Genomic DNA, 15,575 nt, shown 5'->3' with positions numbered 1-15,575 from the left:
TCCCCCGCTCATGCTCTGTCTCCCTCTCAAAAATAAATAAACATTAAAAAAAAATTTTTTTTTAAAAAGGAAGAAAAATAGGAATTCAACTATAAAATAAGCTTTAAAAGCTGTATAATCACCACTATATAAAACTCTTTAGATTCTTATGGTTCATCTTAGATCCTATGACAAGACGAAAACATAAATGAGACTGTATGGAAGTCCACACCGCATGACCCTCTCCTCTGTCTGCACAGACACAAAAGTCCATACTTCATGACACCATCCTCTGCCCACACAGGAACAACCTTGCCGCCCTGCAGGTTGTCCTGTCTGGTTCACGTTTCGTTCCAGCCCCTGACTCTTCTTCAGCAGGAGCAGAACCCAATGCCCATCATTGTTCCCAGGTCATTTGCCCTCTTTCAGTTGACATGTAATTTTAACTCCGATGGCTTTTTCTTCCTCTAGTCTCACATATAGTATTCTGCCTTTTATTTGCTTTTTTTAGTCAAAGCAAGAAAACTGAGTTATATTTTAAAATAATTTAGTATCTCTATTGAATAAAATCTTTATTTCACTTCTTTTCTATATAGCTATGTGATCTGTAAAACATTTCTTTTCTTAGAAACAAATACCATAGCTAATGAAATTGCTTTTAACTTGTGGGTGCCCTTCTGTTGATTGTTTTCCTTCCTGTGGACCAGTGACCACTGATGGGAGAGGATGTCCCTCCATACTTAGCCAGGACATCAGCTGCTGACATATGGCATTGAGCAGAGAATACTGAAGGACCAAGTTCTAGCCTTGACTAGTTGCTATTGACTAGTTTTATGACCTAAGTGAATTGGGCTATGTGCTTGAAATGCTGCAAAATTCTGTGATTGTTTTTGATACTTGACCCCAACTGTAATATTTAAATATTGTACACTCTAGGCATATAAATCCCACTTTTGTATCAAAATGAACACTGTTCCTGTGCTTCAATTTGAAAAGTTCAATTAATATTCTTATCTAAGGAAAAAAGGCAAAAATGTTATTAGCTGTTAGTTGATCCTGTTCATGATTTTTTTCATAGTCAAGATCAATTAAAGTAACCTGTTTTTTTTTTAAGTTTATTTTATTTTGAGAGACAGAGAGAGAGAGAGAGAGAGAGAGAGAGAGAGAAAATTCCAATCAGGCTCAATGCAGGGCTCGAACTCACAAACCATAAGATCATGACCTGAGCCTAAATCAAGAGCTGGATGCTTAACCGACTGAGCCACCCAAGTGCCCCGAAGTAATCCATTTTAATCAGAGATTTGAGATTTTCAGAAGGTTGTTTGTAATCAGTTAATGAGCTTGTCTCCAACAGTTTTCTTTTAAAACATTTTTTTACATGAATAATATTTGCATACTATATAACAGTTAGAAAATCCAAATAAGCCAAAAGAAAAAGAATCTGATATTTTTTAAATATAAAAACGTATCAGTCAGCTCATAGGCCAGGCAAAGGTCTATAAAACTTTAAAACATTGTAGAAACACTTTACCTTTTTATGGAGACTGTCTTTTTAAGTGAGTTGGTTTTAGAACTTTTGCTTCAAAACCACTTTTATCTTTATGAGGCTCTTACAATCTTATTGTCTGAGGGATTCCAAATTTCTATCCTTGCATTTGCTCACACGCTGCTTAGCACACGCACACACACGTGCACACACACCCACACCCACAGTACACAGCGTCTCTCAGCCTAACCCCTGGTGGATGCCTACCACTCCTGGTCAGGTCAGAATGCTGGGTATGGGGGGCAGGCGGCTGCTCCACTTCTCTTTTCAGGGTCCTGAGTTTGAGAGGTAAAATAACCCTACGATGTCGGACTATAATGATTCAAGCAGCTCAGAGACTTGCCATACCTACCCATTTGCCTTCTCTTCAGTAGAATGCCACAAAATCCAGCCCCCTGCAAAGTCCTAGGTCCATCCCAGAGTGTCATTGGAATGTGTAATGACAATATGTCTCGGCTTGTATATTTTTCTGAGAGGAAACTACTGGTCCTTTTATCTGGAAGGTCCTGACAGAGTGGTGGAGGGGATGTAGTCTTAGAGTGTGGCCCCTGCGGAGCCTGGATCCTATGTAGTCCATGAAATGTGCTTTCTTGGAAATTTACTTTGAGCCCTGATGAGGGTGCAGCTTGTTAGGCAAGTTAATGGTACAAATGAGGTGGTTAAGACTGCTGTTTAGACTACCTTGAGAAGTGTTTTGGAAGGAATTAGCCTGTTTGTACTCGCCAGTAGGTCCCGCAGTTTCCATGTATATCCTTCCTCGCCATTGATCAAAGCCCACCTGGTCCTAGCTGTGCTACTGAACATCTCAAATTCCTTTATGTGCCGCTCTCCTACATGCTGTTTTACAATTTCTCTTTTGGTCTGGAAGAAGGAAGTTTTCTTTTCTTCTCTTCTCTTCATGCTCCATCTTTTATGCAGGTTAAAACATGGTTTCTTTTTTTCTGTATTAGTAATACAAGAAAGGTAATGAAGAGCAAAATTTCCCTCAAATAGGAAAATAGTTGCCAATTTTTCTGACTTGTCTATCATTTTGTCTCTGACCATAAATATAGTAATTAGCTGATTGCAAATTGCACCAATCAGGTTGTACTACAATTAAATTGGGTGTTGAATTGGCCTTTACACATTACTCTGTCAATATTCTTTTAGGGATTGGCAGAACGGCTTGGAAAGGAAGCTGTTTCTGTTACCTGCACTATACTGCTAATTATCACAGCTCTCTGAAGCTTCAACTTCAGAAATGTATAGAAGAAAAATATTTCCCTTGATAAATGGAGCCTTGCTTTATTCAATTGGCGGAAGTTTAGAGCAAAATATTTAAAGGTTTACTATAATGGTCTGAAAGCAAACTATTTTTTTTTTCCAGGTGATATTGAATTAAAAACTCCATCTGCCCATGCAAGGCAGTGCAATTCCCAGGAAATTGATTTTTTTTCAGGGCTTACTATGGCTTTTCCCAAGCTTTAGCTATATGGAAAATAACACTTTTATTGAATCCATTTAGTGAATAAAGTTGGCAGTTAATTTTTAAGCAACTGGACCACTGTGTAGAAAATTACCGAATGCATCAAATATAATCTGACTAGTCTCAAAGTCATTTGATAAATAATTTAAGGAGTTCTTTACAACTCCAAAACATTATTTTGTGGGCACTAGAATAATTGACTACTATTCATGATACAAATGAGAGTAGTCTTTGTGGTGTAGTAGTTTAATGGAACCTGAGAAAATGTGCATGCTATTTAACATATTAAATGATGAAAATGACCTGAGTTTATAAGAATCACATTATTATATGTTTTCCCTTTATGGATTTCAGTATTTGTCTATGTATGCATTTTTAAGTGCACCGATTTGGCACTTTTCCATCGGCATAATATGATTTCTACCCAGTTACCGCTGTATACTAATTTATTGTTTCCAAAGGAAAGCTGTATCTACTCCAGGAAAATCATTAACATTATTCAGTTAGTTTGTTTAATGTTAACTGTGGGGTCACCTGAGGAGTTTTCAGGGGCTGATTTATTTACAGATTGTGCATTAGATTACTGGGTATGTGTCTGTGTGTGTGTGCTGTCTTCCCAAATTTGATTTTGGTTATGTGCACTGCTGTTTGGCGTTGGTTATGTGTAGTGCTAGAGACTGTGTTCTTATCCGTATCTCTGACCTGACCCTTTTGAGCTATGTTATATCATTCCATTTTGACACCTTTTATCAAACTTTAATGAAATGACCCAGGCAAACAAATTGTCATTAAACTTTCCATCACTTTGTCCCTTGGTATCGTCTTTTATAAATTGGACAGCAAATGTTGTATTGATCTTCTCGTTCTTGCAGCTGAACTTGAAATGACCCAGACTGCTTGTTGTTTATGGCCCAGAGTTGCTTTTCCTTGACATTTCCATCCACAGCATGACACCCTTTTTGTTTTTCTTTCTTTCTCATGGAGATGAATGAACAAGACATACGGTATCGAGACACTCTTGGTCATGGCAACGGAGGCACAGTCTACAAGTGAGTAGCCGATTTTGTTTAAACTTTCTATCCACTTTTGCCAAATGTGAGTATCCAAGTTCTCCGTGGCAAAGATTTTTAAATGACCACTGGCACTTAGATTTTATTTCTACTTTTGACTCCCAAATTCTGCAAGGCATCTATTTTCTGAGGAATTGCTTGCAAAAGTGCATTTATATTGCCTTTTTAATATTTCTGAGTCTGCATCTCTCCTGGGTGAACGTTAATAGTCCACCATTAACAGGTGTACCTTTAACTGGCCTGAAGTTTAATGCATTTTTTTTCCTTTGCTCTTTAACACCATTTTTTTCTAAACTTGCTAGCACCCTGTACTAGTCCCCTGCCTTTTTACAGCTGTGCCCAGTGGAAGACAAACCTTATAAATACCATTGCTTTGCCCTGTGTCGACACTGTAAGTTATTAAAAAGCCTTCTTCCTGTTGTATTTCCTTCTCTCCCTGGTCCCCCGAGAGAATTTCTACACATTGATGAATATGTTAAGTTATAAAATTCTCCCAAATTCCAGTAGCAGTGATCTTACCCTAAAGGAGTGTTCATTTTCATATTAAAAAATGCTAACCATAAAAAATAGTTCTCTCGACAGGGAAGTCTTTCTCATGCAGTAGTGCAAAGTTTAAACTACATAATGTAATATCTAGTACTTAATAGTCTGCAATGGTGTATGAAAAATATTCCACTAGGAATTAAAAAATCCATACTCTGTATGAAAGCCCTGAGGGAGTAATAAAGCTTTCCTCCAGAGAGCTGTTTTCCATATATACACTAACTCTGTATCCCATTATGATTGTGTTTTTACCTTAGATGTTTTAATGTTGATATTAATATATATTTTCAAAGTTGTGAAATAATTTATAATTGGTTATTAATGTTCTTGGAATTTTAAGTGTTTGCTAACCACGTGACTATAGATAAAAATTTCCCCGTTGCCTTATGACCATGAAGGGTCACATCTTAAAATCCCAGAACATCCTCCACACAGAGATGCAGCCTTGGCGTAGAATTAGGTGTCTCAGGGTTAGAAGCTTCTTCAAAGTCGTCTGACCTATTCACCCACTCAGGGCTTCAGTCTTCTCTCTACAGGTAGAGCCAGGATTGGAGTCCATTCTCTTGAATCTAGTCCTTTAAGAACTTATGTTCATGTATTTGGATTCTTTTTTCCTACAGATGACTGGGGACTGTGGATAGTTGGTCTGAAAGTTAAGTGCTTCCACTGTAATAATTCAGAGAATTAAATAATAGTGCAGCCCTAACATGATCCTGAGGCCATGCCCTTCACATGTTTGATGGCTACCTACTGTGTCTGAAGAGTTTGAGGTACTCTTGTCCTTCCCTGGATCGTACTGACATCCCTTTCCAAGTAGCCCCCAGTGCTGCATAAACAGCATCTCTTCATCTTACTCGTAATCTGACTGGAGTTTTTACCCTGTTCTGAACATTCTTGGGTTCAGGTACCCTTAGAAAGGACAGAAGGAGGAACCTGCATGCCCTGATTTGCTTCTCTTAAGTTCACTGTAGAGAGCACTTTTCAAAGCCTCAACCTTTCTTTTTATTAATGCTTTTATGCTGATAGCCAGATAAAATAAAACAGGAAAGAAACAGGAAAGATTTCTAGCAACTCTTCAACTCTTTGGGTTCCTTTTAATGGCTTCAAATGGAATCCCAAAACATTTCTTTAGACTCCTAACCTATTTATTTGCTCTGTTTAGCCACATGTTGAACGCTCAGGCATGGTTGTGGTTTTAAATTGAAGCCCTATTGTGAATTTAGTGTTCTGGTTTATTCTAGAAGGGGGGAAACGTAAGACTACCAAACTCCAGCAGATGATTTTTATTAGAAATAATATCCCAGATGTTAACATTTTAATCTTTTATTTTACAACACAGGTTACCAACAGAAAGGGGAGAGGGAGGCAGGGGAATGGAAATAACCTGCCTATCTACCAAGGAAAAATGACAATCTAGAATCATGTTAATGTTTTATTATTTTTTAAATTATGGTGAGAAGCATAAAATTTAGTGTCTTAACCATTTTTAAGTCTACAGTAGTTCAGTGGCATTAGGCACATTCATACTGTTGTGCAACCATCAACACCATCCATCCCAGAACTGTTTTCATCTTGTAAACCTGAAACCTGTACCCATTACACAGTAACTCCTTGTTTGCTTTGTTAATGTTTGTAGCCAAGAAGCATGGCCACAAGATCTCCTTATATTAGGAGAACTAATAAAAGAACAGAGTATCTTTTTTTTTTTTTAATTTTTTAATGTTTATTTTTGAGAGAGAGAGAAACTGAGACAGAGACAGAGCATGAGTAGGGGAGGGGCAGAGAGAGAGGGAAACAGAATCAAGAGCAGGTTCCAGGCTCTGGGCTGACCGCACAGAGCTTGATGCGGGGCCCAAACCCATGAATCATGAGATCATGACCTGAGCTGAAGTCGGACGCTTCACTGACTGAGCCACCCAGGCGCCCCAACAACACGTTATCTTACACCTCCTTAGCACAAGTTCTATACCTGCTGGAATGCTATGTTAATATTAGCAACTTACCCTGAGTTTACTTATCTACTGTGGCCAGTGCTTAATATGTGTGTGTTGTAATATATTTTTTTTAATGTTTATTTTTGAGAGAGAGAGTTGGGGAGGAGCAGAAAGAGAGGGGAGACAGAGGATCTGAAGTAGGCACTGCGTTGACAGCCTGAGGTGGGGCTCAAACTCATGAGCTGTGAGATCATGACCTGAGCAGAAGTCGACATTTAACTGACTGAGCCACCCAGGGGCCCCAGATTTAAGATGGTTTTTTGTTTTGTTTTGTTTTGTTTTATTTTTGAGAGAGAGAGAGATAGAGCATGAGTGGGAGAGAGGCAGAGAAAGAGGGAGACACAGAATCAGAAGCAGGCCCCAAGTTGTCAGCACAGAGCCTAACACAGGGCTCAAACCCACGAACCACGAGATCATGACTTGAGCCAAAGTCGGACGCTTAACCAACTGAGCAACCCCTGGATTTAATATATTTTTGACAGTGGTTGTTTATGGAAGGTGAGTGGCAGTAACATGATGATTTTAGTGCTTTATTTTACACACTATATTTCTATACAAAGAAGACATCCCATTTATCTTATTGCTTAGGTGATCCTTAAGAGGAGAGAAGGTAAAGATACCAAATTGCTTAACCACTTGTTATTAATCATTGGTCTTCATTTCTGCCTGGGCTTCCGTTGTATTGATCTTATATCCCTGGCTTTTAGTTCGGCACCAAGAAATGGTATAATTGTCAAGAAATGAGAATCCACTTTACTAAAGTCTCCATAAAACTGTTTGATGTGTTATGATTGACTTTCTCCTACACTAAGTTTACCTTAATGGTGTTGACTATAAAAATTGTGATTTTTCAAACAAAATGATTATATTACAGGCTATGCTACATAAACTAGATGAAGAAAATATTGGAAAATCCACTCATTGGTAACAAAACTGGCTAATGGGCCTATTTAATTTTTTTTCTTATAAAGTACAATAAAGCTAATAAATGCAAAGCAAAAGTTTAATATTTCTTTCTTATTTGCTCCACTGATGGGATGTTGTGAATTTCAAAGGATAGGATATCGTGTGTAACTGCAATATATATTGTTTAATAGTTGATCACATTTTTGCCTTTTAAGTTTGGATGTTCCCCCCAATTCTACAGTGTGAAATTCTGGGCCCAGACATTTAAACCAAGTGGTATTGTGGGTGCTGCGCATAGTCCTCTGCTGAGTTATTCTCTGTGTTATGATAATGATTTAGGTAATTTTAAGTTGGTATTTCTTGGATTACTAATTTGGGTGAAATGGATTATAAAGGAAATATCTTAGGCTATAAGTTTTATTTATGCCTGGGAAGAAGAATAATTTAGGAAAAGAAAATGAATGTACTTTCATTATTGCTCCATTTCCCAAAATGTTACATGTTGCTCCAACCCCCTCCCCCCCAATTCAAGAAAGACACATATCCTCTTCCCCTCTATGAGATTCACAGTGAATTTTGAAAACTTTGAGAAAGTAGAGAACAGGATGTGTTGTGGGTAAGTGTACCCTGAATCTGCCCCTAAGTAGCTGTGTGACTGGCAGAGAGTTACATAACGTCTTCTGCCTCATTTTTCCATGTGTCAAAGGGGGTAATGACCTCTAATAAGGTTGTTGTGAGGTTAAATGAGATGTTCCATAGAAAAGGAACTTACTACGACGGAGTAAATGTTAGCTAACTGGCAATGGTAGTACCAAATAATAGAAAAATTGTTGACCCCTGTGCTTCCTATGCTTACTTGACTGCAGGGCTCTTTTTGAGGAACATCTACAGACATCTCCCAGATGTTGAATTGTGTTAGAGTTGCGTTTAATTAATTTTGAGAAATTCTGTATTATATTATGATACATGGTATGCTTCTGAGTTTCCTGCTATTCTCTAGTTGTCTCATGAATATGATTTGTTATACCTTACATTACAATAATTTTTTAGAAGTTTCATAGTATTTTCTCTTTTATCATAGTTTTTTGTTTTCAGCCTGCTCTAGGACAGCCAGTAAATGTTAATAAGCCCATTTGACCACGGGAAAAAGCTAGGACCCCCAGGTCTGTGGCCATTCAGTGGCAAAGCCAGAATTCTGTCTCTCTCCTCTTGGCTCTGTGTTTTTCCCCCAGGCAGTGTTGTTTCTCAAGGTCAAGCAGAGTCCATTGTGTTCCCTTGTATTTCCTAGTGTACTGCGCACAGTCCTAGGGATAGGATAGATGCTTTATACATGTTGGCTGAAATGAGAATGAGGCAAGTGGGGTTTTTTTTCCCAAGCAGGTTTTAGTAAGGCCCTTTAATTGGATTCTCCCCATAGCTAGCTAGTTTTAGAGCCTGCATACTTGTTTTACAACACTCACCTAGAAGAATAGGAATTTCTAAACTAAGGGCATATATTTGAATGATAAATTAACCCAACATACTAGTTACTGCCCTCTTTTTTTGCATAGTATGTCACATTGCAATGAAAGTAATTAACAGGCCCACTTACTTTGGAAACATTCTATGATAATGAAGGCCAGTCACTCAGGTTCTTTGCTCCCTCAGGGCATTGTTTGATGGAGTCACTTAAGCTTTGGGTCCAGAAATAAAGTAATACTTAACTCTTAGGACTTAAGTCATGCTAATAAGTCAGTTAGCTAACAAGCACTTAAGAATCATCTTTTATTTTATTTTTTCCTTTCCAAAAAGATTATCAGCTTTTTGGCCACATATGTAGGTGTTTGAAAACAGTAATGAAATGTCCGCCTCCAGTTGCTTCCTATAGTTACATTAAGGGTCTAACCTGAATTTTGGGTAGGATTTTCTCAGTGATATAATGGGTAGCATATATACTGCCTACATGGTATTTTAAGATTGGATATATACCATTATTTAAGAATTGATTTGACTATATCTAGAGACAACATGAAGAGGGAAGGGATAATAATTCTCAAAGGTGTTGGCCCGTCCTTCTCTCTTTTGTCTTATTCATTTATGAGATATTTGTTAGGCAATAGGGTAAGGATGGTCCTTGGAGATAGTAACTGAGATCACATGAACTAACTATTAAGTTGTATTCTGCCCTTTACGTGGCTGTAGAGGCCATGTAAAACATTACGTTTATGTTTTTGGAGCTGGAATTAGATCAACTCATTACAGTAACATGATGTATTTAATGAAAATTAGAAGCTCTGGTGGTCAGTTATATAAAATGAGAAAACACATGAATTGCTGTCTAATTAAATGCTGTTTAGTAAACCAAACTTGTCAAAATATGGGATTCTTGAGGGGAAAGTATAATAAAAAGGAGTCGTTGAAGAAAATGTTGGGAACCACATAGTACTCAGAAAGCTCTCACTTCTCTTTCACTGGCCACCCTGAACATGCCAAACCACATCAGCAGTAGTTCTGACCCCAGCTTCTCTACTGACTGCACCAGTGACCCCACTCCTTTATATTTTTTTCCCTGAGGTGCATCTTGTAAATTAAGAGTAATTTTTAAGTGGTTTTGATATTGACCCAAGAGCTAGGGTGATTGTTTGATTTATTTTAACTTTAAATTTCTAATCAAATGAAGAGCCTTTTCCTTGCAGCCAAGATCATATTTTAAACAAGCAAACAAGATATCATCTTAATACAGAATTAAATACTTGTATATGGCTGGGTTGTGTTAAAGTATCATGTGACAAACAAGGATATTAATATTTCCAGAAAATCAATGACTGTTTGTCAAGTAAAATTAATTATGTATGTTTCCCTCTCTCCCTCTCTCAGCATTCACTGTTATAGGTTTGTTTCATACAATAATGTGTATTGTATTGATTGGACTCTAAAGAATGAACCTGAGCTTGTGATTCTCTACACCTTTCCCACCTTTGCTTCCCCCACTCCATGTTCACACGTGCTCATATCCATTATGGCAATGATGGATTATTGGCATCTAACCAACATGACAGGATGTTACAGGTCGCTGAGCAGAGATTTTCAGACTCTGTTTCCACCCGAATTAACTATTATTGAAATAGTTTATTGAGATTGAAGTATTGATCATTTCTGCTAACCTTGGCTTAAGGGAAGGAAAAGGAGGCGGAGGTGTTCTTAAAAGACACTAAATTTAATTTTAAAAAATCTCATCTATTTAGCCTTTTCTTCTTCCTGTTTTATAGCCCCTATTGTTTTATTGCTTGGAAGAGGGTATCTTGGCTTTATTTTTATGACAGTATAATTATACTTCAGAAATGCACTTGATTACTATGGGTAACAAAATTGTTCTAGTATATTGGTTTGGCCAATATTGCTATACAAACAACTTTTCAGTCAATTGAGTCTGGTAAAAATCAATACATTATAGTAATATTTCAAGTAAGAATTTGCTGAATCTAAGTATTTCAACACCATCTCCTTTCAGGGAAAAAATAGTTTTAAAGTGGCAGGACTTCTTTCTACTATTTTATTTTAGTAAAAATGCTTACTTTATAAAGAAATTTAAAGTCCCCAAGCAGAAGTGATTGTGAAGAGATATACATTAGCTCACATGGGTTTTTATAGGGTGCGGGAGATCTTGTTTTCCTTTGGAGTCTATCTTCTGGCTGCATTAGGAGGGGACAACATCTGGGTTTGACTTCATCTTGTAGCATGCCACTTTGGGACTCACGTGTCTAGTTCTGGGTACTGAGTTTTTACAGAGATATGGACAGTCCAGAGACCACCCAGAGAAGGATGGGGAGAATAATAAGGGGGCCCAGGAATTGGGCCTCTCCAATCCTCCTTTACACACTCGCTGAACAGTCTCATTGTAAGTGCCTGCTGTGTGGATGGCACCCTGCTGGTTGTTGGGGATGGCCTGGCTCTCATTCGACCTTGTCCAGATAGATGAAGTAACTGCAGACTTCCCAGTCTAGGGCGCATGTCTGTACGTGTAATACCCAGGCCCCGGGTTGGGGCTGAGGAAGGGATGATGAGTTTTGGCTCTTTCCTCGGGAAGAATCAGTAAAGGCCTCATGGAAGAACTGGTATTTGAGTTGAGAAGTGGTTGAAGGAATTGGCCAGCGCTTATTTGAAGATTAAGGGTCTCCATGACCTCTGACTTCTTAAAAAGTCATTTCTGTCGACAGAAGAACAGGTTTGCTCTGTGTGTTTCTGAAGGCTAGTCTCAGATTGCTCCTCTGGAGTGTCTCTTGACTAGCCTGCTTTCGGTTAGAGTGAGTGATGCACTCTTCCTACCGTTCTTCCCACTGGACGGTCCTCCCCGGAGGAGAGCTGTGTCAGTGAATCTGGGTGGGCGTCCTCAGGGCCAGGCACTGCACCTCACCGACCGTAGGAACTGGGGCAGTGATTCAGGAATTAACCTGCAGAGGCAGATTCTTCACAGTCTGAGGAGGCACACACAGTGTGGTCTGTGGCTGGGTGGCTCTGGGACTGTGAACCCTCTTACCTTAAGCACAACAGCATGGCTGGTGTTCAGAACCACTGAGAAAAGAATTCCCACTTAGAGCTGGACATGAGTTGACTACAGAGGTCACTCCTGAGGCTGATGTTGAAGAATTAATTCAGCATTCAGCTACTATAAAAATATTATGTCATGTCTTGCTTGGTTTTGTTCTTTAAAATTTTATCTTATTGTTTATTCATTTATTCATTGACTAAATACAGTTGACCCTTGAACAACACAGGTTTGACTTGCACGGATCCACCTATATGTGGATTTTTTTCAGTAAACAGTACAGCACTGTAAATGTGTTTTCTCTTATGATTTTCTTAATAACATTTCTTTTACGGTATATAACGTGTGACGTAGAAAGTATGTGTTAATCGACTTTATGTTATCTGTGAGGCTTCCAGTGAGCAGTAGTCTATCAGTAGTTAAGTTTTTAGGGAGTCAAAAGTTACATGCCAATTTTCAACTACACAGGGGGCACAGGGGTCAGTGCCCCCAACCCCCATCTTGTTCTGGGGTCTACTGTCCTTACTGTCATTCTATGCCAAGGAGTGTTCTGTGTATTTGTGGTCCAGTAGTGAATAAGACAGGTCCCCTGTGCTCCTGGAGTTCACACTAGTGGGGCGAACAGACAATAATCAAGGAAATGAATACTGAAGTAAGATGATATCAGACCTTGCAAGTGCTGTAAAGAACGTAAAACAGTTGCTCAGCAAGGCTTCCCTCAAGAGGTGATGTTTGAGCTCAGACCTAAAGGACAGCAAGGAGCCAGTCATGGGAAAACCTGGGAGAAGAACCTCCCAGGTAGAAGGAGCCACTCTGGCAAAAGCCTGAAGATAGGCATGAATATATTGTGTCCAGGCCAGTGTGGCTATAGCAGAGTGAGCCCAGGGGAGAACAGAGAGACAGGCAGAGGCCTTCATCATGCTGGATCTGTCAGGCCTTGCTGAATCCTTTCTCAGAAGGTTACCCCCTTTTCACCAGTGAGAAAGATACAGCTTGGAAGAATTAAGGGGCATGCCCAAGGTTCAAATCAAGATTAGAACTCAGTATCAAAGCATTGAGTCATACACGTTTAATATGTACAATTTTTAGAAATTGTACAGAATTCAGGTGTTCTGACACTTAGATTAATACTTGGGACCACTCCTCAAGCTAGGGGTTTTCTATTTGACATTCCCTCTCTTGAGTTTCCTCCTCTTTAACCCAAATTAATTCTGGATATAAGATAAATATATAATTCTGAAAGTCAGTGATGTACCATCTCTAGTTAATTTTAGAGGCTTTTTAATAGACATGAAAACAACCATTTCTTGGCAGAGTTATTGCAATATGTCTTGTTACTCTATCTTTTGGGTCTCTTTCCTTATCAAAAACTTAGAATTTAATAATCAAATCCCTAGATTAATTGTATGGTTATGCTAGTGGAGGTGGTGCATTTCTTGATTTATAAGACACATTAAATTTTTTTCTTTCTTTTTTTTTTTTTTTTTTTTTTTTTTTTAGGTATTTTATAGTCTCCAGTGTGTTAGAAAAATGTAGTCTCTTGGTTGGCATATAGCACAAGCAAATATTTGTGTACTGTAGCATCTAGGGTATTTACTTAAATTGCTTTTTTGAAAATAATTCACTGGGAAGTCCAAAAGGCATTTAGTGTGTATAACTTTCTGCCAGTTTTTTTTTTTTTTTTTTCCCCGTTGCTCTATCATTGGTTACTTAGATATAAGAGTCTCTGTTTCTGTTAAATTGCCACCTTACAGGAGTGAAATACGTTTCGGTTCTGATCTGTGCGCTACCACTAAATCAGAGGAGCAGATGATGGAATTAGATGGAAACTAGCAATAGATAGTTAGGTTGTGGGAATTAAGCCTAAAATTTCTTAAAACATTGATTTGCGTTTTAAGTGTTATCCCCTTGACCCTAAAATTTTCATACTTTTCCTTGTCAGTATTACAAACGAAAGAAAGAAAAAGAATGTTCAGTATTACTGCTAAAAGTAGAGTTCATGGTTTTTGTTTGGTGAGTTCAAATAATGAAGTGAAAAATGTTCAGACAAAATTAGAACTTGCTTTAGGGCACAATCAATATAGCATTTTAACAAGCTTAGCGTGTTTAGAAAATACATATTGTATAAGATTCTCAAACATTCTGATTCTATTATGACTGCTAACTATAGCAGCAAATGTAACAATATACTTAGTCAATAAACATAAAACTCTGATTAAACCATAATTAAATTTTTAGAAAAGTTATCTAAAAACTATGAATAAAATATATTTTTACATTGGCTCAGCAACAAAATGTATGGCCAGTGATACTTTAGAGTGGCAGAGAAAAGCGTATATGGGATTAAATTACAGAATGGATTTTTACCACAAACACGTGTACTAAGTTTCGGTACACATTTATTTCTTTTCACTTTTAACTTTTTTTGAAGGTAATTCCTAGTGAGCGTGGCAGGGTACAAGAGCTGTAGTAACTGACTGTCAGGGCAAATGAGAAGTTTCCCTGCATCCCTGGGAGCCCCAGTGGATGGTTTCAGGGCCCTGCCTCCCTCCATTCTACCCAAAGCACAGGCGGTGCTCAAATCCTGGTGGTCGCATTTCTGTTTGTCCCCAGCAGCAATGAAATATAGCTGGGTACAGTGGGTATCACTGTCCTTGTTTGACCCTGTGAAGAGACTGAAACACCAAAATTAATGGATTTCCCTGAGGATTCAAAGCAAGACAAGGATAGAAGCACCACTGAAACTCATACTTTCTTATTTATCCCTTTGTAGTGCCCTTCCTGGTGAATAGTTACTTTTGGTTCTGTGAGGAACTAAGTATGTGCAACTGTGAGAATTTCTGCTGGCCTGTTCAACCAAATATCCTACAGTTGTACTTTTTATTTTTATTTTTATTTTTTTGTATCAGGCACATGTACCTGTTCAGATGACCCGTATGAACAAACCCTGTCTTCTTTCTTCCCTCCTTCCCTAGAACTTGTTATCTTGGAAGTAACGGTGATTAACCAAATGCTAAAAATGTTAATGCTTTCCAGCATATGATTCTCTTAAATTAGATCTTTGGGTTTTTCCCTTGTCCATGACTTTATGAGTGCATTTATGTGTGTATTAAAATCATTTTTGGGGAGTGCTTGGGTGTTCAGTCAGTGAAGCATCTGACTCTTGATCTTGACTCCGGTCAATATCTCCCTGTTCATGAGTTCAAGCCTACGCTATCACCACAGAGCCTACATTGGATTCTCTCCCTCCCTCTCTCTCTGCCCTCCCCCACTTGAGTGCACACGCTCTCTCTGTCTCTCTCACTCTTTTTCTCAACAATAAATAAATGAACGTTAAAAAAAAAAAAAGAAGTGGGGTGCCTAAGTTAAATGTCCAACTCCTAATTTCACCTCAGGTTGTGATCTCATGGTTGTGAGATCAAACCCCACCGTGGGCTTTGCGTTGACAACGTGGAGCCCACTTGGGGTTTTCTCTCTCCCTCTCTCTCTGCCCCTCCCCTTCACACACACACACACACACACACACACACACACACACACCCTCTCT

The 15,575-nt window shown here is 38.5% G+C and overlaps 1 protein-coding gene across 17 annotated transcripts in view; it reads left to right on the top strand.

The window, feature by feature from the left end:
• Nucleotides 1-15,575, top strand: part of MAP2K5 (mitogen-activated protein kinase kinase 5) — a 270,688-nt gene that overhangs the window by 54,701 nt on the left and 200,412 nt on the right. For all 17 annotated transcript variants that reach the window (XM_042941603.1, XM_042941608.1, XM_042941602.1 and 14 more), the window contains exon 8: nucleotides 3,975-4,039. In XM_042941603.1, the coding sequence (XP_042797537.1) occupies nucleotides 3,975-4,039 (65 nt within the window). The remainder of the gene's footprint in view (nucleotides 1-3,974; nucleotides 4,040-15,575) is intronic.

The sequence above is a fragment of the Panthera leo genome, chromosome B3 (genome assembly GCF_018350215.1).
Source record: "Panthera leo isolate Ple1 chromosome B3, P.leo_Ple1_pat1.1, whole genome shotgun sequence".
Taxonomy (NCBI): domain Eukaryota; kingdom Metazoa; phylum Chordata; class Mammalia; order Carnivora; family Felidae; genus Panthera; species Panthera leo.
Note: the sequence above shows the minus strand (reverse complement) of the source record. Positions and strands in the feature narration are given on the sequence as shown.